The 26715-nt window shown below is 41.4% G+C and overlaps 1 protein-coding gene across 1 annotated transcript in view; it reads right to left on the bottom strand.

Annotated features, from left to right (window-relative positions):
- Positions 1-26715, bottom strand: part of DYNC1LI1 (dynein cytoplasmic 1 light intermediate chain 1) — a 55723-nt gene that overhangs the window by 6132 nt on the left and 22876 nt on the right. The window contains exons 3-8 of the mRNA XM_020892126.2: positions 10961-11077; positions 9994-10224; positions 7608-7777; positions 5340-5433; positions 2425-2560; positions 1587-1698 (exon numbers count right to left, since the gene is read on the bottom strand). Coding sequence (XP_020747785.1) covers positions 1587-1698; positions 2425-2560; positions 5340-5433; positions 7608-7777; positions 9994-10224; positions 10961-11077 — 860 coding nt within the window. The remainder of the gene's footprint in view (positions 1-1586; positions 1699-2424; positions 2561-5339; positions 5434-7607; positions 7778-9993; positions 10225-10960; positions 11078-26715) is intronic.

Below are 26715 nucleotides of genomic sequence, written 5' to 3' on the forward strand. Positions count from 1 at the left end.
ACTAGTTGCTACTGCACTGGACGGCACAATCCAAGAGCCACACGCATATCAGTCATGCTTATAAAATCTGCGTAATTCAATGGTAAATAATCCTCCTATAGTGCAGGAGATGCAGGTTCAATCCCTGGGTCAGGAAGACCCCTGGACAATGGAATGGCAACCCACTCCAGTATTCTTGCCTGGAGAGCCTCATGGACAGAGGAGTCTGGTGAGCTACAGTCCATGGGGTTGCAAAAGAGTCAGACAAAACTTGGCGACTGAACAACAACAGAAACAACAGTTAGGTGTTTTAAAAGGGCCAATAATATCCCAGTTAGGAGAAGAGCAACTTGCTCCTGGTTTCCTAAAATAAAAATATAATGTCTCTTCTATCTGCTGAATAATTAGAATTAAAAAAAAAAGGAGCTGCCAATGTCTCCTGCTCCTCCTATTTCTGTACAAGGCAGGCCATCGTCTTATTTTCTGCCCAGGAGCCAGGGCGATCCTTTGGAAAGGTTAAGGCAGACTGTATCACACCTCCACTCCAACTTGCCTGCCCATCACTTTCCATCCCACTGAGCATGAAATTCAGAGTCCTGCCTGCAGCCTAATGATGGGGCCCCGCACGATCCTAACTCTGCCTCTCTTTCCTACTGCTCTGGCCCTCCCGGGGGCTCTTTTCCAGACTCTCCAGCTGCTTACACACTCCTGCCTCAGGGCATGTGCACCTTCTCTTCCCTGTGCCTTCATATTCTCCCCTCTCATCAGAGACCTGCCTTCACCATCCCCAGGACTATAACCTCCCACCCCATCCGCTCACCACCCCCTCACTTGGCTTCCTTTCTAAAGCACAGATCACCACGTGGGTGATGGCATTTACACTGATTCACTGCCTCATCATGGTCCTAAATGGCAGCTCAATAAATATTTGTGGAATGAATGAAAAACAATTTGAAGCACAATTTCGCTGGTAAGAGAGAGAATGGGAAAAAAGTTGTTTTTAAAGTGTGTACTTCTTTCAACAGACACTCAAACCGAATAAACACCAACTGAGTTTTCGTTTGATGCTACGTTTCTTATTTCTAACTGCTCTGTAAACGTTGGATTTTTAAGTAAGAACCTTATTATATGCTGAATCAACATTACTTTTTCTTGAGGCGCGTTCAAATTAAAAGTCAGTGAGAACTTACTAAATGAGAACACTCATCTTTACACAGCTTTTCAGAAGCATCTATACTATCTAACCATAAAACACCATCCTTAGTGAAATCAAGACATATGAAAGAAGAGTATCATCTGGAATCAGATTTAAAAATTTTAAGAATGACATGCCACAATACAGAATAAAATGGAACCTGGCAGCCCCTGGATCTGCTGTGGACTAGTAGGAACAACTAATAACCATGAAGAAGATGCAAGATCTGTCTCAAGAGACAAACGCTAACGTAGTTATTCTACCAAGGTGTTCTTGGCTTTTGATTGAGCCCCAAGTTGTAAAGTTCATGACTTGATAGAAATGAAACCCCTTACCTTTCTACCTACAATCTCAAAATTATGGACTGCTCCCTCAGTTTAAAAGACTATTAAGACTATACAGTAAAATTTACCTTTCGGACAGGTGGTTTAGTTATGATGTCTTCAAAATTATCTTCTGCTTTTAACGTTTGAAAGTTTTCATGTAATATTCCTATTTTCTTATCATTATCCCACCCTGCTGGACTAGAAAGAAATGCAGATGATAAATTCTCAACCATTTATACAGTCATTCTCTCATTCAATCCATGATCAGGTTAATGTAAACATTTTTTATGAAGTTAAATTTGACCAATTATGGGAAATTAATCTATTACAATACTCAAGTTAAAATTTACTAATTTCTACTTAAACTTATCAATTTTCTTGATTTTAGAACTGACATTACAGGTTTTTCATTTGAGAGGAAGTAATCATTAGTGTTACCTCCCAAGTTATTCAGATAGCTTTCCAAAGCATATCTAGGTTATTCACTGGGCCCTTTATGCACCATAACCAATTAAAGAATAAATACACTGACTGAAACATGCACCCAATAGATAGGTTAGCTCTAATAGCTGCCTTTCAAAAAGGCTCAGACCAGCAGCAAATCTAAAAGGCAATGATAACAGAACAAAGCATGTTATAAATAAAATAATCGAGGAACAGATTCTCACCAATTCATCATGGAGAAGTTTACTGGTCTCACTTCAAGACCGAAAATGATGATATAGCATCAAACTGCAGCAATAGTACATGATAGAACAATATACTCAGGAGTACAGTGTAGGATTTTCCTGGTGGTCCAGTGGTTAAGACTGTGCACTTCCAATGCAGGGGACAAGGGTTCAACCCTTGGTCAGGGAAGTAAGATCCCATGTGCTGCATGGCACACCCAAAAAAATTAAAAAAAAAAAAAAAAAGCATACTTACATAAATACTGCATCTTTTTCCACAACAACAGCAGGAATCTTATAAGGAAATCCATAGAGTTTCTGGACGATGTATTTATATACTAAATCTATATTTTTATTTTCTTTTACTGAAGTGTAAATAAGTGCTGCACCATCTGAATAATACCGTTAAAGAAATTTTTGGACAAACTCCATGAAAAGGTACTGTAAAATTCTGTGTTCTCAGCTTAACATTTACGCATATTAGTTTCAAAAATAATTTCCACAGATATAATTACATGGTAATCAAGAATATCAAACCCATAAAGTATTTCACACAGGTTAAATTCAAATAAAACAATCTCTACATAACTGATTTAACTCAGGAGGGCAAAAACCTCATTAGCCAAGAAAGTAAACCTAATTAACTGAGTCCACTACTACCTCTGTATTTACAGCACATGAAGAGAAGCTTTGTTTTTGCTTTTTACCTTCCTAAACTTCATGAAGGAGGGGTATTATTTATAAGAACTGTCTTGCCTTTTCAACAAAGGTAACAGGCACTAGCATCTCTTATAGTTTTTACTAGTCTCAGGAATCAGGACTTTGGGAGAAAGCTCAGGAAAGCCACTGAACAGAGAAGATGAACATCAAGGAGCTTTCGGGAACAATCCACGGCAACTGTGACCAAAATGTGATATAACACAAGCCTACATGATGACGCAGTAATTAACGCAGATTCTAACTCTGACCTTTATCCAAATGACTTGGTGGATCAAAAGATCAAGAGAGGCCTGTAGAAAAAGGGGCCAAATGACTACTGACAGATGATGTGGTAGGAGTGGCTACAGAAATTCTGACCACTGCTTAGGGTGATCTGCCAGCACTTGACCCTAGGTCCCCAGAGAAACAGTGACTCAGGCCAAGAGGAAATGATGAGACTGGTCTAACCTCTGAACTGGGATATTCATATTTACTAGGACACGAACCAAAGCTTGAGAACCTTGAAGCAGTATTGCTAAATATACTTAACTTGTCATAATACTTAATTTGGTAGACACAAACTTCTTAATCTTAAGTAAAAGCTTAGCTGTGTGAACTTGTCAACAATCTTTCTCACAATGAGAACCAATTTATGATAATCTGGAAGATTTGTACAGCTGGAAAATTTGCATCATAATGAAAACTTCTTTAATTTTAAAGGAAACATGACTCGGAATTGTGGGCCTCACTTCCTGGTGGCTAAGACAGCAAAGTCTCTGCCTGCAGTGCAGGAGACCCGGGTTCAATCCCTGGATCGGGAAGATCCCTGGAGAGGCAAATGGCAACCCACTCCAGTATCACTGCCTGGAAAACCCCATGGACGGAGGAGCCTGGCAGGTCACAGTCCTTGGGGTCGCAAAGAGTCAGACACGACTAAACAACTTACTGTTCACTTCACTTCACTCACTGACACACCCACACACAACTCTCTCTCCTGAAGTGATTTGTTTTGTATTCTTTTAAAATCAACCAGCTTTACTACAGGTCTGTAATTATTTTAGTGGACAGTGTTCTTCCTAATTACATCTCTCTATATACATTTTCAAGTGTAGTTTTAAATAACCATTTAAAGAGACTGCTTGTTCTCAAATTTTCTAACTTGCAAAGATAACAAAAAAAGGCCATAAACACCTAACTGCAATTACTCCCACTTTTTGTTCTCTTTAGCAGACGAATGCCCTTTAATTCATCCCAGCTAACCATCATTTGACATGAGAATGCACATGATGCATGAAGCGCTGAAGGAAAAGCGGAAAGGGAGACTCCCAGCATCAAGGGTCTCATTCGTCACTCAGCCAGGCTTTCTCCACGTGGCCTTTAAAGTCAACGTCCACTGACCGCGACGAAAGCCTTCGGATGCTCTAACCACGTGTCCGTCACTTACTCTTCCTATCCACTCCTAACACCTATCGCTCAGTCACTTTTCAGACCCACAAGCTTTGGTTCAGGAATGCAACTGCAAAACCTCTGATCCAGGAGGGGCGAGGGAGCACACTTCCTCAGTGCTCTCAAGCCATTTGAAGTTTTCAACAGGAAATTCTAAAAGCATTCACTCACTGACTCATTTTATCCTTTGCTTAGCTATAAATGTTATTCACTAGCTCATCTAATCCTTGCAACCTAGATTACAAAAGATTCCTATCATTGGTTTTCTAACCTTGTGATCAAAATTACCCAGCAAGCTTTTTCAGAATTTAACATAGATTTCTCCAGCCTTCCTTTTGAATGTTTCAATTCAGTTAAGTCTTAGATGGGCACAGCCAGATTTAAAAACCATTTAAAACCATTGCATCAATGAGACAAGTGCTCGGACCTGGTGCACTGGGAAGACCCAGAGGGATCGGGCGGAGAGGGAGGTGGGAGGGGGGATCGGGATGGGGAATACATGTAAAACCATGGCTGATTCTTGTCAATGTATGACAAAAAACACTACAATATTGTAAAGTAATTAGCCTCCAACTAATAAAAAAAAACAAAAAACACTGCATCAGACTATGCAATGGAGATGAATGCATACTCTGGAGATGATTAACATACTAAACATATTAAAAATAAGAACACAGAAACCCAAACACTGATCGTGACCTACCACCCACCCCCAAGTAATGAACACCAGTTTTAAATGAGAACATTTACAATGCTAACTTGTTAGAATTTTCTGCATAAGTCTGAGAATTATTTTTCTTAATCACAGGACTTTAAACACATCAAATCAAAGTTACATATTTCAGTACTTGCTTTTGTATCTCAAAATACCAAGATATAAATGACTTGGGAATTAAAATGAAATTTCTGACCAGAAGTAGGAAGATAAAAAACTTTACGGAATTTCTAAGTTCATCAATTTACTCCTCTACTTAAGTAAACAAACAGCTTAGAAATATTGCACCAACCAATGTATTAAAAGGATACACTGTAAACAAAACTTCCGGATATGTGACTGAATAAAATCAAAATGCTCATCTCTGTAGTCATGTTCTTTCTCCAACACACTAATGGCATCACACTAATGAATTAAAATAATTTTAAAAAGAACAATATTAACTTTAAATAATAATATAATGATTTAAATTAAATTTTGGGTGGGAGAACATCACAAAACTACAACTCTGATATGGTGACTGATCGGTAGGACCTAGGAGTATCAATTACTCCTATCTGTCTAGAGATGTTCAGTCAGAGTTTGAGACTAATGAATGCTTTTATTACTTAAAGAAGTACTGACTTCTATGATACACTGATCTCTTTGGTGATGAGATCACCAAAGAGAAAGTTTTGGTACATAAAGGAAGAACAACACGACAAGCCTATAAAAGGCGGTTATACTTGTTAACTCAGTGACTTACATCCTAGAACAAGCTCTCTAAAGCACTCTGTATCCAGGGAGTCTGTACCGCATACCATTTCCCCTTTGTTCCTCTGATTATCTGACAACTCTAAACTGACCTTCCTTACTTTTCTGGTGCTTTTATTTACTCTCACTTCAGTTTTACCAACAGCAGAAGAGGGGAATTGCAGGGCACTTCTGAAATGTGACCAGTACAATCAATGGAGCAACTCTGATTTCTACTTGCAACAAAGAAATGTTAGGGAAAAAATTAAAGCATGTTCCAAACATCAGGACATCCAAGTAACGTCACCAAAACTTCTGAATTGGAAGCTTATGAGATCTAAAAATAAACAAGGTCCAATCCAGATTGGGGTCCAATCTGTCATTTCTTGTCATGCATATACATATCATAGAACTGTTTCCTTTATAAACAGCATATAAGATGTGGCATATTTGTCCATTCTATAGAACTGAGAGCATTTCAAATTATTAAAGATACATATAATTAGTATAATGACAGTTGGCAAAGCATGATAGTTTACTAAAGATATTTTTAACTGAACTATGAGGATGTGGCAAGCAGTAGTCTGAATCTCAATTTCCAGGGTCTCTAAAATGAGTTGTGTAACCCATCTAATCTGAGACACACATTCTCCCACACCCACACATTTTAAAAGCTCTTAAACTCAAGTAGAACTGATGGTCCTTAGATTCTATGAAATACTATAAATGATCTCTTCTGGCTTGAAAATTTTATGAATTTATGACTCATCTGATACTGATTCAGGTCCCTTTTAAATTTAACATTTCTTTCATTAAAAAATAAGAGTTTTTATGAGGCAATCTGCAGTGTAAAAACAGGAAAACATCTGCCAATAAGCAGCTGTTTGACAAACAAAATCAAAACAAACCACACACAAAAGGATTCTATTGGCAGAGCTTAAGCACAGATTTACAGAAAAGGTACAAGTAACACTTCTAACTACACCAGAATCACCATTTGAAAAGCAGGCAAAAATTTTGACTTAATTATTTTAAATTGTACTCCCACTCCTTTTGTTATTGATAATTTCTGCTGTGTTTAAAGTAAAACTTAAACTATATTTTAAAATTTATCATTTTTATTACAAAGATGAATTCCATACCCTCTTTCAATTATATGCACAAATTTCACATTACTTTTTGATAATAATTTTAGATAGCAAAAGCATTTACATGTTCTGTCATTTTCTTAACTAGTCCGTGGCTTACTAAAGACACACTACTTAAGATCAAATAGGGAGAAGATGAAGTATAAATTATTTTTTAAAGGAAATCTGATTTTATTATAAAGCGTATATATACAGTGACAGAATGAAATTAACAGAATTTTTATAATAGCAACCCTACCAGAATCTCTTTAATAAAAGGCTTTTGATAGATGCATATCAACTTTACATAATGAGCACTGATAGGTCTTTAAAATCAAGTCCATTTTACATAATCTCCTAATATATCAAGATATCAGCATATATAACTCAATGCAGGAAAATATTTTACAAACTTGATAATCATCATCTTACCTGTAATTCTTTCTACTAAACTGACTGTACAATTTGAAGTCTAATCAGAATTAGGAAAATGAAATTTGATCACAATAGAACATCTGAAGTAACACTTTCTTTCAAAAAAAACTACAATTTAGATCACAAAGCGAACATGTGAACAGCATTCAATATTTTAAACTATTACTTCTCGTTTGGAAATTACCTAGAGAAACTAATGCGTCAACTCCACAAGGAGCCTAGAAAGTGAACAGCTGTCCGTCTCAGGCTAACGTCAGCAGCAGAACCCACAGGACGCAGACTAACCTTTGTGCAAACTGCTAGCACTGGAACGCCCAGGTTCTGGGTCAGCGTGTCCGCACCCAGAGGCAGCAGCACGCTGTCATCTTTGTCTTCCTGGGACGTGGTATTTCTTCTCTGAGGGGAAGCTGGGAAATCTTCTCCTGGTTCTACATATTCTTGAAAATCTCTAACCACTGAAAATCAAAGTAAGGTAATTTAATACACTGTTTAGAAACAGCTTTTCATTTCAGTAGGTAGCTTTTCCGCCATTATCTAGACACATATTTTTCACTAGAGTTCGTACTTGGTCTTGTAAGAAACAAAAAGGGTTTGAGAAATCTGTTTCAAAGACAGTACACAAATACTGGACACTGGACCCACATTAATTATCAGGAGGCAGAATAAACATTGAGTGGCTCCAAAGAGTGGGGTTCAATGCAGGCCTGGTTCATCTGTGCAAATTACTGTGGGCAAGTCACAGCTGAGCTTTGTCCCTCTTCCTCTGTTAATTCACAAAGGGCACTGGACAGGATAAAAGAAAAGATAAATGTGTGTTGGCAGGGGGTCCACAATTTAAAAGATGGTTCCAGATGACTTTCTAATATTAACTTCTTCTCTCTAAACGTTTTATTCAGGTCTTTTTATCGAGGTGCAATCTTGAGCCATATTTATTCTATTACTCCCATAGAACTAATAAGGTATTACTGAAACTAATAAATTTTTAGAACTCATCTGCAAACCTATCAAAACCTTCACTTAAAAAAAGCTACTGTGAATATACCAACGGCCTTAACAAAGTATACTTTGATTTAGTAATTCCTCTTCAAGGAATTCTTAAGGAACCAATGATAGATACACACAGGGATTTCCACATGACTGATTTTCATGTTTAAAGGCACAGGATAAGAAGTGTACGAGGGGGGATCGGGTGGAGAGGGAGGTGGGAGGGGGGACCGGGATGGGGAATACATGTAAATCCATGGCTAATTCATTTCAATGTATGACAAAAACTACTGTAATGATGTAAAGTAATTAGCCTCCAACTAATAAAAATAAAAAAAAAAAAAAAAAAAGAAGTGTACGAGGGAATATCGCACAGGATCACAGAGGAGGAAGCTCTCCCACACTGACACGAGGTCAGGAAGAGGGCCTCCTGAGCAGTGGCCGTGGCTCCTCAGGACACAGGGGCGCGTGTGCACCTCTGCATGCGTGCGCAGTCGCTTCAGTCAGGTCCAACTGTGCAGCCCCATGGACTGCAGCCTGACAGGTTCCTCCACCCATGGGGGTTCTCCAAGGCAAGAACACTGGAGTGGGCCACCATGCCCTCCTCCAGGGGATCCTCGCCACCCAGGGATCGAACCCAGGGCGTCTCCTGTATCTTCTGCATCACAGGTTAATTCTTTACCACTGAGCTAACCGGGAAGCCCATGCACACCTTTACATGCCCTTCAAATGAGAGGCTGAAACCTCACCGTGGTTCTCAAGTTTGAGCACGCACCAGAAGCTTCTCACACAGCAGTCTACGGCAGGGCCTGAGAGTATATATTTCTAACAAACTCCCAGCTGTGCCGTTACTGGTCGTGGGACCACAGACTGAGAACCACCTTACGGCAGAAACTTAGAGAGGTAGGAAAAAGCCCCATAGGCAATGGCCAACAAGAAAAGAAAGATATAGATTAAAAGCAGTGAGATATCTTTTTCAATGGTTTAGGGTATACATTCTCTTAAGTTTTTAATGTTTCCATGCATATAAATTCCAGTAAGCTGTCAAATTTCCCCTAAAAATTATCAGCTAACGACAGCAAAGAACAGCAGCATACCATCTGCATATTTCCTTAAACGAAGTGCAAGACTGACATACGAAGAGCTCTCGGTGAAATAAAGAATTGTGATGACTGGTTTACAACTTACCAGAAACGACCCATATTATTTTCATAATTTCCATGGAAATTTCCAACTTACATGGGCACATACAAAATATATTATGTACTTCATAAACCATAAGACCAGCTTAACATCTTTATATTACAGTGTTAACATCCTTATGGACATACTTCATTTTGACAAGGTTAATAAGATTGTTCCACTTATCAAGAAACTAAACTACTGAAAATGAGCAGCTGTAGAAAGATTCAGAATTTTTCATCCTGAAATACTGCTCTGCAAATGAACACATACGGCCTTTTGGCAAAGAAGAAAGGGCATCTCTTCAGAAGAGTCTGCCATTATGTTTATGTTTCCAGTGTAAAGCTATATTAAAATCTAGCACGTCATCCAAATTGAATTTCAAAGGCAGTACTCACATTATGTTTCCTTCATTAAACATTTTTCAAACTCAAAAATTCCTAACAATTATGAAAGTCAACTAGGAAATTTTGTCTTCGAAATCTGTATTGTCTAGACTACTCACACTTTTGTTCCATTTCTTTCATTTCTTCAGGAGGAATTTTCAATTTGTCAATATGTTCTCTAACAACACTTGCCCATTTCTGTAAAGAATCCAAAGCAGTCCAAGGCTTTGACATATCAACAACCAGCATAACTAGAGTGTCCTTCAGAGAAATGGCATCCAGTGAAAATTTAAGGAGGCCTTTGTGATATGGGTCTCCATCCAAGATCCATACATTACATCTTGTTTGATCTGCAAAAGACAAAAAAAGGTTACCAAGGCAACAAGATAGTCATTTCATCATCCAACTCGCAATACTACCTGGTATTTTAGGGCAGCTCCACGGGAAAGGTCTCCTCTGGCAAGGTTCAACTACTTAGGTGACATCTACCAATTCAGTTGATTCCTAACAAACACTCAAGAAAATGATTTAACTGCCAACACAGAAAATGAGCATCATCCACTTTGTATTTCTCAATCCCAACCACAGACTGAATCGTGTTTCTATTCTTACCATCAGAAGATAGAGCCATGCATATTCAAGATACTATATACAAAAATGAGAAAGCAAGTGGTCTACAGAAGATAAAAATGGCTGATCAGATGAAAAAAGCTGGGAAGTAGATGACATTTTCTTGTCAAAAAATGAGAAGACGATAAAAGGAAGGCAAAATATTCACAGAATACTCTTATTTCACTAAACAGGGGAGAAAAGGAACTGAAAAACAGATTCTTCAAGGTCAGCGAGAAAGCTGAGGTTCACACACCAATCAATACCTTAAGATGTTTAAAAATACCACCATGTGAATCCCAATCCCAAATCAATAAAAGTATGCCCTAAACTATTTACTGACTGGCATGAGATAGTACGAATCCATGGTAAAAAAAAAAAAGACACTAAGAAAAGTCAGAGACTAACATTCATATGGACAGCAGCACAACCTGCAGACAGACATCAGAAAAATTAATACAAGTAAATGACACTCACCGTCCCTGTCTTCATCATGAACATTTAAGTACAAATATTCCAGTCCTCTTCCTTTCTTGTACTCCTCTATGCCCTGAATTTTTCTTATTAAGCTTGTTTTTCCAGCTCCGTCTTCACCTGTAAAAAGGACAGATCTTTAAAACTATAATGTGGACTATTTAAGGATGCTTTCTAGTGTGCCGAGTGAAAACCCAATTGGAACTAGCTTCAACCAAAAGGGTAATTTGCCGGAAGATGACTAGGTAACTATACAGGGTGAAGATGCAGACTTCACCTCCATGATTCTCTCTCCAGTATCTCCACTCCTGGTGTTCAGCCTCTATTTCTTCTGTTAAGAATGATCTCCTCTGTGCCTATCTTTTAAGAAGCTCAACTCTTACGCCGTCCTCATTCAATCTACAAGGAATCCAAGACTCTGTCAGCTTTCAGTCTGAAGATGCTCAGGTAAAGACTTCCAGTTGGTCCAGGGGGCATCACGCGCACACACCCAAGGGCCACTCGTGAAGGAAGGGTAAGAGGTAAAAACGGCCCAGTGCCTGTGGGGCCTGCGACGGGCCTCACCCAGATCACCAAGCCACAAGAAGTAAGTAGCAAAGGAGAGCGGTGAGTAACTCGGGGGTAGTGAGTTAAGCAAGAACAAGGGTACAGAGAATGTAGGATAGACAAAAACTGTAGGCTTAAAAAATATTAATAGCAAGAAATCATGTGACTTAAACCTGGCACAAATTTCAGAAGCTTAAACCTAGGCCAGATATTTGATGGTTTGGTGGGAGGTTAGAAAGGTTTAATATTGTGATTTTTAAATACTACATGTTACTATTTCATGGACTTAATCTGTTATTGGCAATATGTCACTAGTACTTAATAAAAGTGTATTTCTTGGATCTAAGGACTTATTTCTACAGATTCATGAGTTTTCTGAGAATTTCAAAGTTATTTTCAATTTTCATGTTAGCATTTAAGAAATTATATATATCCTGGATCTTCTAACTATCTTTAGATGTCAAAGCTGTCAAGAACCTGCAGTACCCACCTGTGCACTGGTATTTATCATCCTCCTGGTGCCAAGCTAAGGCCAGGTGATGCAGACAGAACAGAGCAGTGGCAAGCCAAACTTAGAAGTGTCCCAGGGAAGTCAAAGCTGTTTTCAACTGTCCTGGTCCTACTGGTTCTAAACCACTTCCCAACATTTTATAGCAGTTAAGTGTAGCCTTTGCTATTGTTGTTCAGCCGCTTCAGTCGTGTCCAACTCGTTGGGACCCCATGGACTGTAGCCCGCCAGGCTCCTCTGTCCATAGGATTTTCCAGGCAATAATACTGGAGTGGGTTGCCATTTGCTACTCCAGGGCATCTTCCCAACACAGGAACCAAACCTATGCCTCCTGCATTGCAGGTAGACTCTTTACTGCTAAGCCACCAAGGAAGCCAGTATTTAAAAGATGCTTGGGAAAAACGGATGCTGAAGAAGCCAAAGCTGAATGGTTCTATGAAGACCTACAGGACCTTCTAGAACTAACATGCAAAACAGACGTCCTGTTCATTATAGGGGCTGGAATGCAAGAGTAGGAAGTCAAGAATCACCTGGAGTAACAGGCAAATTTGGCCTTGGAGTGCAGAATGAAGCAGGGCAAAGGAAAATAGAGTTTTGCCAAGAGAACTCATTGGTCATAGCAAACACCCTCTTCCAACAACACAAGAGAAGACTCTACACATGGACATCACCAGATGGTCAACACCGAAATCAGGTTGGTTACATTCTTCGCAGCCAAAGATGGAGAAGCTCTATACAGTCAGCAAAAACAAGACCAGGAGCTGACTGTGGCTCAGATCATGAATTCCTTATTGCCAAATTCAGACTTAAACTGAATAAAGCAGGGAAAACCGCTAGACCATTCAGGTATGATCTAAATCAAATCCCTTATGACTATACAGTGGAAGTGAGAAATAGATTTAAGGGACTAGATCTGATAGACAGAGAGCCTGATCAACTATGGATGGAGGTTCATGACATTGTACAGGAGACAGGAATCAAGACCATCCCCAAGAAAAAGAAATGCAAAAAAGCAAAATGGCTGTCTGAGGAGGCCTTACAAATAGCTATGAAAAGAAGAGAAATGAAAAGCAAAGGAGAAAAGGAAAGATATTCCCATTTGAATGCAGAGTTCCAAAGAATAGCCTGGAAATATAAGAAAGCCTTCCTCAGCGATCAACGCAAAGAAATAGAGGAAGACAACAGAATGGGAAAGACTAGAGATCTCTTCAAGAAAATCAGAGATACCAAGGGAACATTTCATACAAAGATGAGTTCAATAAAGGACAGAAATGGTATGGACCTAACAGAAGCAGAAGATATTAAGAAGAGGTGGCAAGAATACACAGAAAAACCATACAAAAAAGATCTTCACAACCCAGATAATAACAATGGTGTGATCACTCACCTAGAGCCAGACATCATGGAATGTGAAGTCGGGTGGGCCTTAGAAAGCATCACTACAAACAAAGCTAGTGGATGTGATGGAATTCCAGTTGAGCTATTTCAAATCCTGAAAGATGATGCTGTGAAAGTGCTGCACTCAATATGCCAGCAAATTTGGAAAACTCAGCAGTGGCCACAGGACTGGAAAAGGTCAGTTTGCATTCCAATCCCAGAGAAAGGCAATCCCAAAGAATGCTCAAACTACCGCACAATTGTGGTAGTAAAGTAATGCTCAAAATTCTCCAAGCCAGGCTTCAGCAATACGTGAACCATGAACTTCCAGATGTTCAAGCTGGTTTTAGAAAAGGCAGAGGAACCGGAGATCAAACTGCCAATATCCACTGCATCATCGAAAAAGCAAGAGAGCTCCAGGAAAACATCTATTTCTGCTTTATTGACTACGCCAAAGCCTTCAACTGTGTGGATCATAATAAACTGTGGAAAATTCTGAAATAGATGGGAATACCAGACCACCTGACCTGCCTCTTGAGAAACCTGTATGCAGGTCAGGAAGCAACAATTAGAACTGGACATGGAACAACAGACTGGTTCCAAATAGGAAGAGGAATACGTCAAGGTTGTATATTGTCACCCTGCTTATTTAACTTATATGGAGAGTACATCATGAGAAATGCTGGGCTGGAAGAAGCACAAGCTAGAATCAAGATTGCTGGGAGAAATATCAGTAACCTCAGATATGCAGATGACACCACCCTTATGTCAGAAAGTGAAGATGAACTAAAAAGCCTCTTGATGAAAGTGAAGAGTGAAAAAGTTGGCTTAAAGCTCAACATTCAGAAAACTAAGATCATAACATCCGGTCCCATCACTTCATGGGAGATAGACAGGGAAACAGTGGAAGCAGTGTCAGACTTTATTTTTGGGGGCTCCAAAATCACTGCAGATGGTGACTGCAGCCATGAAATTAAAAGACGCTTACTCCTTGGAAGAAAAGATATGACCAACCTAGATAGCATATTAAAAAGCAGAGACATTACTTTGCCAACAAAGGTCCATCTGGTCAAGGCTATGGTTTTTCCAGTGGTCATGTATGGATGTGAGAGTTGGACTGTGAAGAAAGCTGAGCGCCAAAGAATTGATGCTTTTGAACTGTGGTGTTGGAGAAGACTCTTGAGAGTCCCTTGGACTGCAAGGAGATCCAACCAGTCTATCCTAAAGGAGATCAGTCCTGGGTGTTCATTGGAAGGACTGATGCTGAAGCTGAAACTCCAGTACTTTGGCCACCTGATTTGAAGAGTTGACTCACTGGAAAAGACCCTGATGCTGGGAAAGATTGAGGGCAGGAAGAGAAGGGGACAACAGAGGATGAGATGGCTAGATGGCATCACTGACTTGATGGGCATGAGTTTGAGTAAACTCCGGGAGTTGGTGATGGACAGGGAGGCCTGGCGTGCTGCGGTTCATGGGGTTGCAAATAGTTGGACACGACTGAGCAACTGAACTGGACTGAACTGGGAAAAAAATCTGTATTTAAGTAGATGCCTGGAAGAAAACTATTTCCAGGAGGGCAGTAAGTGTGGCCTTACCTAAGCAATAAAGAACTTGCCATTAAAAAGAGTACTAATTTTTCAGTACTATTCTTGCAGTAAATTATTAAAATGATCCACCAAGGGCATTTCCTGATGGTCCAGTGTTCAGGACTCAGTGCTTCCCCTCCTGAAGCTGGGTTCAATCCCTGGTCAGGGAACTAAGATCCCACTAGCCACGTGGTGAGGACAAAACAACAAAATACAGAGTCCATCAAAATAACAAACTGGGCTGAAAACAGTAATAACTATGCTAATAACATGCATTCCATGGTGATCACACTTAAAATAGAACTCATAAATTCAACCAGTGAAAATGAAAACACAGAGTTCAGTTTACTATTAAACTTACTTAATTTCAGCAAAACATCATTTGTTATACTGATTACTAATTTGAATGTTATCAGTTTTACAGTTTTTATCACATTTACTTTATAATTTTTTTTTTTTGTTGTTGCATCGTGCAGCACGTGGGATTTTACCCAATCAGGGATCAAACCCACACCCTCTGCACTGAAAGTGTAGAGTCTTAACAACTGGACTGCCAGGGAAGTCTCTATATAATTTGCTTTTGTAGTTCAAGAACTATAAAACAAAATTTAAGAATTTATATCTAGTCACTTAAGTGGGCATGAGCAACAGACATGGAACAGTCTAAATCATAGTGAGATCTAGGAAAACTAGCTTTTAAAGACGGTCCTTGGCATGATCAGAGGATTTTTAAGGCAGTGAGACTATTCTGTGTGGTGGTATAATAGTAGATACAAGTCATCAGGCACTATATTTTCAAAGTACATAAATATAGGCAGTAATTCGTCAGGTAAAACTTCACTTAATGTGACCCAGGATTTATCTTATCTCTTTAATTTCCATTTCAGATGTTAGAAAGTGAAAGGGTAGGTTTAGAAGGGTCAAGAAAACTTTAGCTTCAACTTTTTTTAAACATTACAAATATATATTTTATATATAAACATTTCTGAATAAAAAATATACTTGCAGATGATCTTAAGCATAAACAAAAAGAATAAAACCACAATAACATCAGTTAGAAATAATCACTGATAATCTGGTCATCTATGGTGAGATGATGAGTGATTCCGTAAGTTATAAGTTTTTGTCTTCCTTTTAGTTTATCTAATTCTAACTTGTAAATAGTATCAGGTCAGAACTCCAAATTCATGACATTGTTAGGCAGTTAGAATAGGAAAATGGAGTCAAAAATGGCAATGGCTAAAAGACAAAAAAAGGAAAAGCCCAAGAAAAAGGAATGAAAGAAAATCCGAGGACCAGAGTGAGAACGTCAGGTGAAACAAACAGCCCTTCTGGCTAGCCCATTTTACACAGGGCAGGCTCAGGGGAGGAGAAAACATATATAAAAAGAGGAGCAAGACTGAGCCCCTCTCTTCTTTTGGGTCGGCCCACCTCACGCCTCAAGGATGTATGTTCCTTTGCTTGCCAAATAAAACTGAGCTGTAACCAAGCTGTAACACTGGTCTGCCATTTCAAATTTTTGGTGCAGTGAGACAGAATGAGGAAACTGCACGCTCCCCCAACATATCAACAACATTATCAACTGTGGGATTTTCCCTAGCAATCTAACGTTTAAGAGGAGAGTGAAGATACCAAGAATCAACTCAGTGGAAAAGACCCTGGTGCTGGAAAGATTGAAAGCAAAAGGAGAAGGGGATGGAAGAGGATGAGATGGTTGGATGGCATCACCGACTCAACAGAGAGGAGTTTGAACAAACTCTGAGAGATAGAGGAGGACAGGGAAGCTTGGCATGCTGCAATCCATGAGTTTGCAAAGAGTCAGACATGACTTAGCAAGGGAACAACAACTAGTGGTTAAGACTCTGCACTTCCAATCCAGGGGGCACAGATTTGATCCTTGGTCAGGATACTAAGATTCCACATGCCATGCAGAGAAGTCAAATAAATGAATTAAAAATACACACACACACATCTATATACTGTCAATCATAAGGACATATACTTACGATTCTAAGCTCTTGCAGCCATCACTATAGCGTGGCTGTTTCCTTTTTCTAAGGTCTGTATACAAGCGGAAGGGCTCTCCTTCACTTTCGTGAGATCAGAGTTTGTTTACCATCATTCACTTCACTGGATTAATGGTTCTTAAAAATGCATCACCTAGGGGGCTTGTTAAAACACACTGCTGGGCCTCGCCTCCTGGCTTCCAGGTTCAGTAAGCGTGGGGTGGGGCCCACACATCTGCATTTCTAACAAGCTCCCAGTGTTGCTGATGCTACTGGTCCAAGGACCACACTTTGAGAACCACTGCACAGACATTTACTACAATGAGCCAAGCACTAGGAATACAAGAGCCACAGGTCAAAGCTGCTGTCCTATGAGCTCATAAACTGGAGAGGGAAAAACAAACAGAATATGATTTCAAAATATTGTCATTAGGACTACACCAGAGATGGGCAACAACCAGGAAGCCAGCCCAAAGGAAGACTCTGGTTTTGCCTGGAAGTCAAAAAGCGTTTGGAAGAGAAGGTAACACTTCAGTCAAAACTTGTAGTGTTCATGAACCATACTGAGTTACTCATTCCAAGAAGTAGGAAAACACATGCAGAGCCTGGAGGCAAAGAAGTGTCCTTCTAGAAAAGACAGATAATTTGAAAGCAAGAAACGTAGGATGTGAGGAAGAAAGGGGCCAGAAGGTGAGGACAAAGAGGGAATGCCAGATTATGAAGGGCACCCTACGCCAGTCTCAGATAGTTAGATGTTATCCTGAAGAGTCACTGGTGGTATTTAGGCATTTTAGAAAGACTGCTATCACAAAAGTGTGGAGGGGTGACTGAAAAGGTTAAGTTTAGAGTAAGGAGATTGGATACAGTAAGTCCCCTACACACAAACCTCCAAGTTGCAAACTTTCAAAAATGTGAGTGTGCATTCCATCAACATCAGGCATGCGTGAAACTGCAGCTTGCTCTGTCTCCTAGTGCTAACACCCTTCAGCTCTACCATCTCCCGTCCCTTCCCTCCTCCAGTCAGTAGCTCTTCTTGCCTCTTCACTCAGCACAGACCCTGCATGCCAGCTGCTGCACCGCGCCACCGCACATGGTGACGAGTATCAGTCGCTTAGTCGTGCCCGACTCTGCGACCCTATGGACTGTAGCCCGCCAGGCTTCTCTGTCCATGGGACTTTTCCAGGCCAGAATACTGGAGAGGGTTGCTGTTTCCTTCTCCAGGGCATCTTCCCAACCCAGGGATCGAACCTGGGTCTCCTGCACTGCAGGCAAAGGACTGTACTATAAGATTAAATGTTCTCTTTATTTTTTGTGTTTATTTTTTCCATACATATAATTTGTGTGAAAAGTATTATAAACCTGTTACAGCACAGTACTCTATAGACAATTTTGTTAGTTGGGTACCTAGGCTAACTCTGTTGTACTTAGGAACAAATTGAACTTAATGAATGAGCTCTCAGAACAGAACTTGTTCACACGTAGGGGACTTGCTAGACTATTAGTGGAATGCCAGCGAGAAGCAGGCTTGAACTAGGTATTACGGGCAGGGGTGGAGGCAGCTGGACTCAAAGGCTGCTCTGGCTGGGAGCTGGCAGAGAGAGAAAGGAGGCACAGAGGGCAAAGACTGTCCTTTGCCCTGTCCTTTGCCCCACCCTCTGCCGTTCTCCCACTTGCCTCCAGTGGTCGGCCCTAAGTCTTCCTGGAAGGTTTCCAACCCCATCCAACATCTCTGTTTCCCAGGGTTCCTCCTTCAGACCCCTATTCTCCGCACTCTACATACAATTCCAAGAGAATCTCCACACAAGACCTCAGTACCACCTATAATCCAGTGACGCTCAGATTTCCTTCCAGTCTCAGCTGCTCAACTACTTATTGCTCATTCCCATTTAGAGGTCCCGTGAATAACTCACAGGGCAATATGCATAAAAGCAGTATTGTTATCTTGCCACCTAATTATTAATATAACATTCCAACCTCAAGGCTTTGATCCACTGTTCCCTCCCATTTAGAACACACTCTCTTCAGAAATTTATGTAAGTCTGTTACCTAAGCTTCCTCCCAACCTCCCTCAAATATCATGTCTCCAGCTAAGCTGTTCCTAACCACTGTATTTAAACTCACAACCTTAGGAAAACAAAACAAAAAAATCACAACCTCCCAACACTCCTACTCTGTGTTTTATTTTTCTCCACTGAACTTACGAACATAACACAGGTTTGTTTTCTTTTGCTTAGTCACTCTCTATCACCCCAAACTCCAGAGGACAAGGCATTTTTGTGTGCTGATGACTGCCTCATCCCCAGTGCTTATTAACTCTTTACAATGGAATGCTCCTTAGCCGCCTACAAAGCAGCCACTGATAGATTGTCACAAACAAGAAAAAATGTGACAAATATTAATACAACTTTCACAAACCCCTAAATGAAAGATACAAATGTTGTCCCCTTAACCAGGTAGGGAGGGTTTTTAAACTTTATTATGTAGTGAAAGTGAAAGTCGCTCAGTGGTCTCAGTCTTTTGCGACCCCATGGACTATGCAATCCATGGAATTCTCCAGATCAGAATACTGGAGTGGGTAGCTCTTCCCTTCTTCAGGGGATCTTGCCAACCCAGGGATCAAACCTCAGTCTCCCACACTGCAGGCAGATTCTTTACCAGCTGAGCTATCAGGGAAGTCCGTGTATTACTATTTATTGTGTATTTATGGCTTTGAAATGCAAAAGCCTCAGAAGTTATGATAGAAAAGGGATGAAATTTCAAGTTCATCAACATGTTTCTATATAAGAAAAATTAAAGGACTGTCATTTACCTTTGTTCACCCACATTCTGAGCAGTCAGAACCATCAATAACTTATGCTTCCATCTCTTTGGAAGAAGCAGTGGCTGCAAACACAGATGGCTTAACATATGCATTTCAGTCAGTTCAGTCGCTCAGTCGTGTCCAACTCTTTGTGACCCAGTGGCTGCAGCACGCCAGGCCTCCCTGTCCATCACCAACTCCTGGAGCTCGCTCAAACTCATGTCCATCGAGTCAGTGATGCCATCCAACCATCTCATCCTCTGTTGTCCCTTTCTCCTCCTGCTTTCAATCTTTCCCAGCATCAGGTCTTTTCCAGTGAGTCAGTTCTTTGCATCAAGTGGTCAAAATATTGGAGTTTCAGCTTCAGCATCAGTACTTCCAACGAATATTCAGGGCTGATTTCCTTTAGGATGGACTGGTTGGATCTCCTTGCAGTCCAGGGGACTCTCAAGAGTCTTCTCCAACACCACAGTTCAAAAGCATCAATTCTTTAGCACTCCACTCACTTTATGGTCCACCTCTCACAACCATCATATGCATTTAACCAACAGTCTAATTCCAACACAACCACATTTCTGGGGGCATGATAACTACCTCCCATTTGAGGACACTAGGGTTCAGGACTATTAAAATGTCTTATCCAAAGTCTCAAACAGTTAGGAAATGACAAGGTCAGGATTTGAAGTGATAAAAAAATTGAAATCCAAAACACCCTCTTTTCTTGAGACTTCCCTGGTGGTCTAGTGGCTAAGACTCTGCACTCCCAATACAGGGGACCTGGGTTCGATCCTTGGTTGCGAACTAGATCCCACATGCTACAACTAAGAAAGAGTTCACACGGTCATAACTGAAGATTCCAAGTGTCACAACTAAGACCCGGTGCAGTCAAATAAATAACTGGGTTTTTTTTTTTCCAAAAGTATCCACTTTCCCTATACCCCGCCCCCCACACACAAACTAAATCTTCAGAGGACAATTAAACATACTGCTTACAATTTCTGTCTTATGACAAAATAATAAGGTATTCCTGCTTTCAGGGGTCATTTACTCCCAGAAGAAAAGCAACTGAATACACTCCTCTCTCTCTCCTGCCTTTGAGTGGCCGGTGGTCGTGCTCCAACTCTCCTGATTCTACATCTAAGGATCAGGGATGATGTTTGTTTTACTACACTGGTAATTTCTTCTCTCCTGGAATTTTAAACCTTGGGGATCCATTTTAAGAGAGATTTTACAATATTAAATTTGAAAAAGAGTATACAGTCAAATAAACGTAATATGGTAAATATGGTAGAGATTTCCCCACCCCCACCCCACCCTGTGATTCTGAAATTTCTCATTTCTGGTAACAAATTACCAGTGTTCCCAGTGAGAATAAAGAACATTACAGAAACACACACAGGCTATAAGGAACTCTGATGACGTCCTCTCTACCTACAGATGAGGAAACAGGCCAGGCCACAGTCACAACACTGGGGGCACATTGACAGTCGGGCACACCGCCCCAAAGGCGGCAAGTCAACCTCCTAGAAGCGCGGCTCCTGGACTTCCCCGGTGGTACGGTGCTTAAGAGCCCACCTGCCATCGCAGGGGTCACGAGAACTGAGCCTACGTGCCACAAACGCTAAAGCCCGAGCTCCGAGAGCGCAGGCTCCACGAGAAACACACCGCCGCGAGCACCCCCACTGGACAACAGCTCCCGCTCACCAGCAGGAGAGAAAGCCCTCTCAGCAACGAAGGCCCAGAGCAACAAAAACAACTTTCAAACAAAGAACATTCTACATCTGAGAGAGAAGAGTCTCAAGATGTCTGAAGATGCACTTTGCTTGCTGAAATAAAATCTTCGCAGGAACAAAATTTCTCCCCTCTTCAACATTAATGACATTTGCAAGTTACAGTTGGCTGAAAAAGTAAATATTCATATTTTATACATTTTAAAATATATCTTAAGCCTCAATTATAATGACCATTTTCTGCTGTTGTCCTTTTAAAAAAAAAAAAAAACACCTAAATGAACTCTGATATGATTTGTCTTGATGACAAATGTGGACAACTGAAAACAGATTTCCTAAAAATGCCAAGAAAAATATCAATAACCTCAGATATAAAGATGACACCACCCTTATGGCAGAAAGTGAAGAGGAACTAAAAAGCCTCTTGATGAAAGTGAAAGAGGAGAGTGAAAAAGTTGGCTTAAAGCTCAACATTCAGAAAACTAAGATCATGGCATCTGGTCCCATCACTTCATGGCAAATAGATGGGCAAACAGCGGAAACAGTATCAGACTTTATTTTGGGGGGCTCCAAAATCACCACAGATGGTGACTGCAGTCATGAAATTAAAAGACGCTTACTCCTTTGGAAGGAAAGTTATGACCAACCTAGATAGTATATTAAAAAGCAGAGGCATTACTTTGCCAACAAAGGTCCATCTAGTCAAGGCTATGGTTTTTCCAGTGGTCATGTATGGATGTGAGAGTTGGACTGTGAAGAAAGCTGAGCACCGAAGAATTGATGCTTCTGAACTGTGGTGTTGGAGAAGACTCTTGAGAGTCCCTTGGACTGCAAGAAGATCCAACCAATCCATCCTAAAGGCAATCAGTCCTGGGTGTTCTTTGGAAGGACTGATGCTGAAGCTGAAACTCCAATACTTTGGCCACCTCATGTGAAGAGTTGACTCATTTGAAAAGACCCTGATGCTGGGAAAGATTGAGGGCAGGAGGAGAAGAGGATGACAGAGATGGTTGGATGGTATCACCAACTCAATGTACATGAGTTTGGGTAAACTTCGGGAGTTGGTGATGGACAGGGAGGCCTGGCGTCAGACAGAACTGAGCGACTGAACTAACTAACTAAAAAGACCAATAAAGACACATTGTAAACAGAAGCTCATTTGTTACCTAGTATTTCCAGAAAGCTCAACTGAGGCATCAGCAAAGATAGAGTCTTGTTCTAGAGTTATAGACATTTTCCAATCACATCCCATGTTAGACTGCTTTTTCTCTGTCTTAACCCACAGCCACGTCCCAGCTCTCTTCTCTCACTATATAAACCACTCAAAAGTGAACATTCACCAAGTTCATACCACACACTAATCCATTCCACATCCCACAGCTGAGTAATCTTCCCAAAACAATCATGCCACTCACCCTCTTAAGACCCTGAAAGGGATCCTAGTTAATAGTATTTAGAGGGAAATACGCCAATTAGTGCGATTTACCTTGAAGTGAATTTTTTCTTCATGGTTGCATGGTTATATGATAAGGCAAAAACACTTCAATATTAATAGCCGAATCTGGTTTGGGTATATGAGTGCTAACTGTAAAATTCCTTCAACGTCTCTGTTATGTTTGGAATTCCCGTTAAGGTGTCAGAAAAACCCTTCAGGGTCCCCCTGCTACTCTCACAGCAAAGAGCCGACAGCAAAGGCCCCTCACGAAGCCCCTGCCCTTCCGTGCCTCGCTCATCACGTCCTACCACCTGCACGCGAGGCTCCGGCCACTCGCAACTTCTTCCAGGGCAGCAGAGAGGCCTCGCTCTCTCAACTCTAAATCTTCACACGCGCAGTCCCTTCTCTCTGGAACTTCCCTTCACCACACCTGGGAGAACCCTACCTTATCTTTCTGGCCTCAGCTTAGTATCCTCTAGACTCCTGCCTCCAGAAGTCTGGTTTAACAGCCTCCTTTGTACTTCCAACAACACAGGTGCACTTCGTCGTAGTGCGTCGGCTTATCTGTGTGTTTCCTTCAGTCACATCTGTCCCCTTCTTTCAATATTCTCTGAGCAAGTTCTCTTAACAGCAGCAGGACATAAACTCCTTGCTTTTAACATGCTTACAGGAAAGAAATTATCCCTTTCTTACCAGGCACTGTCCTGGCTGGCTCATCAAACCAGAAACCAGGACCTCCCTGGGAGCACAGCAGACAAAAATTCGCCTGCCACTGTAGGTGACACAAGTTCGATCCCTGGTCGCGAAAGACTCCAGATGCTGCAGAGTGAGTAAATCCATGCTCCTCAACCCCTGAGCCCACCCTCTAGAGCCTGCAAGTGGGTACTGTTGAGCCTGTGTGTCGCAACTACTGAACGCAATGTGCCTAGAGACTGCGCTCCACAACCAGAGAGGCCACTGCAATGAGAAGCCTGTGTACCACAACCAAGCGCGGACCCCACTCACTGCAACTAGAGAAAGCCTACACAGAGCAATTTCTTTCCGGCACAGCCAAAAACAAATGCATAAAAAAACACCAGGAACATGTCTCAGTCTCTTCAGGCCGCTGTAACAAAAAAGCCATAGGCTGGGTGACTTTTCAACAAAAGACATTTCTTTTTAACAGCTCTGGAGGTTGGAAGTCCAGGGTCAAGATGTTGGCATGTCTGTCTAGTAAAGGCTGGCTTCCTGGGTCAGGAAGTCTTCTCGCTGTTCCCCTCTTGGCAGGAAGGGAGACAGACACCGCTGCTCTCCAGCATTCCTTCTGTAAGGAGGCCAATCCCATTCACCAGGGCTCCCCCGTCTCCTAATGCCATCACACTGGGGTTAGAATCTCAACGAGAATTTGGGGGGACGCATTCACTCCACAGCATCGGTGCTATTCACAGAAGATCCTTTACCAGCATCATCCTTTTTCGGTTGTGCCGCACCTTCCCTGCCACGCGCGGGCTCTCTCCAGCTGTGTGGAGCGGGGGGGCCGCAGCCCTCCAGTGGCGGGACACGGGCTGCTCACCGCGGGGATGCTTCTGCTGAGGAGCACCGGCTCTAGGCGCGCGGGCTGGCAGCACGCAGGCTCCGGAGCTCGCAACAACAGTTCTTATCTTTCTCACAACCACGTGGAGTCTCTATTTTCATAACTATACCTCATCTGTCATCGCTTATCTTTGGCCTTCACCGCAATCTACTACGATGACTTACTATTACCTATAAAACTCTCATCAGTAACAGATCATAAAAAATACCTCCTTCGCTAAACTCAGGAAAACTTTCCAGTCACTATACAGTCACCAGTATTCAACTGCCTGGCCACAGCCAAGGTGAAATAAGTTTGAAGATATTAAGTCCATCTCTCTTTATTCTATCATGCAATTAAAAGGATCAAAGTGTTAAAATTCAGGATGCCTATTGGAATTGATAAGACATTTTTAAAATCATATTTAATGGCCAAACTATTCAAGAAACAAGTCACTAAATTCCAAGTTATTTTTGGAAAACAAAACACAGAGCCTAAAAGAGTGAGCAAAATAAACTAAAAACTACATACATACGTCATTTTATACAATTAGCATCTTTAAAGTGGCAAGTAGGCCAATGGGGCCTGTGTGGCTTCAAACAATGCTGAAAGAATGCACCCATCAGTCCTCTACGAACTTTAAGAAAGCCTTATCTTCACTTCCTTGGCCTTCAACTGGCGGTGAAACGGACACACCAGCATTACATGTGCCAGCCAAAGAGCTTATGATCTGTAAACACACACTTGTACAAGAAGAGAGCTCCTGTTTAAACAGACTAAGATCAAAGTCCTTCTATAAAGCACTCCTTAGTGATGACGTTAAAATTATTCTCTAAACAGTTTCTCTAAACTTGCATTTACATATTAGATTTTCTTACAGGCCATATTTTAAAGTAGTTCTGAAAACAAACCAGGAAATTCCCTGGAAGGCCAGTGGTCAGGACTCCGCGCTTTCACTGCCAGGCTCAATCCCTGGTCAGAGAACTAAAATCCCACAAGCCACAGGGCAAAAAAAAAAAAAAAAAAACCCCAAAAAAACAAAACACTGGAGTTTCCGAGATAAGATGGCAGAGAAGAAGGACATGAGTTCATCTTTTCTTATGAGAACATCAAAATCACAACTAACAGCTGAAAAACCATTGACGGAAAAAAAAAAAACCCTGGAACCTACCAAAAAAGATACCCTACATCCAAACACACAGCAGCAGGCACAATGAGACAGGAGGAAGGGACACCATCACAATAAAATTAAATTATATACCCGCGAGGTGGGCAACCCACAAAAGAGAAAATAATTATAACCCAAGGTTCTCCCACAGGAAGTTCTGAACCCCATGTCTGGCTCACCAGCCTGGGGATCTGAAAATGGTAGGAGGAGCCCCCAGAGGATCTGGCTTTGAAGGCCAGCAGATGTTGACCACTGCAATTTCATAGGACTGAAGTAAACAGAAACTCCTCTTAGAAGGCACACACAAAGTCTAGTGCGTACTCAGGGCACAGGTAAAAAGCACTGGCCTCATAAAAGCCTGGGCCAGACATATCTGCTGGTATTGGAAGGTCTCCTGCAGAGGCGGGGGGTGGTTGAGGCTCGCGACAGGGACAGACACCGGTGGAGATAGTTCTGTGGAGTACTTAGTGCAGGACCCCTCATAGAAGCCGCTATTTTCTCACCAGGACCTGGCCCCTCCCAAAAGCTTGTAACCTCCAATGCTGGAGAGCAACAGCGTGGGAACACAGTCCAACCTATTAGCAAAAACACAACTTAAAGTCTTGAAGGCTGCCCACTAAACATACCCCCTGGCATAGTCCTGCCCACCAAAGGCCAAGACCCAGCTCCACCCACCAATGAGTAGGAACGAGTCCCTCCCACCAGGGAACAAGCACAAGTCTCTTAGTCTCACCCGCCACGGGGCAGACGGCAGAAGCAAGAACTACCTCTCCGCAGCCTGCAGGACAGAAACTGCAATCAGAGGAAGTCACATAAAATGAGACAGCAGCAGAACATTTCCCAGATGAAGAAACAACATAAAACCCCAGAAAAACAACTAAGGGAAACAAAGACAGGCAATCTATCTGAAAAATAATTCAGAGTAACAGTAGTAAAGATGATCCTAAATCTCAGAAAAAGAATGGAAACAGGACATCCCTGGTGGCGCAGTGGATAGGAATCCACCTGCCAATGCAAGGGACACAAGTTCGATCCCTGGTCTGGGAAGCT

Source organism: Odocoileus virginianus, chromosome 26 (genome assembly GCF_023699985.2).
Source record: "Odocoileus virginianus isolate 20LAN1187 ecotype Illinois chromosome 26, Ovbor_1.2, whole genome shotgun sequence".
Lineage (NCBI taxonomy): Eukaryota > Metazoa > Chordata > Mammalia > Artiodactyla > Cervidae > Odocoileus > Odocoileus virginianus.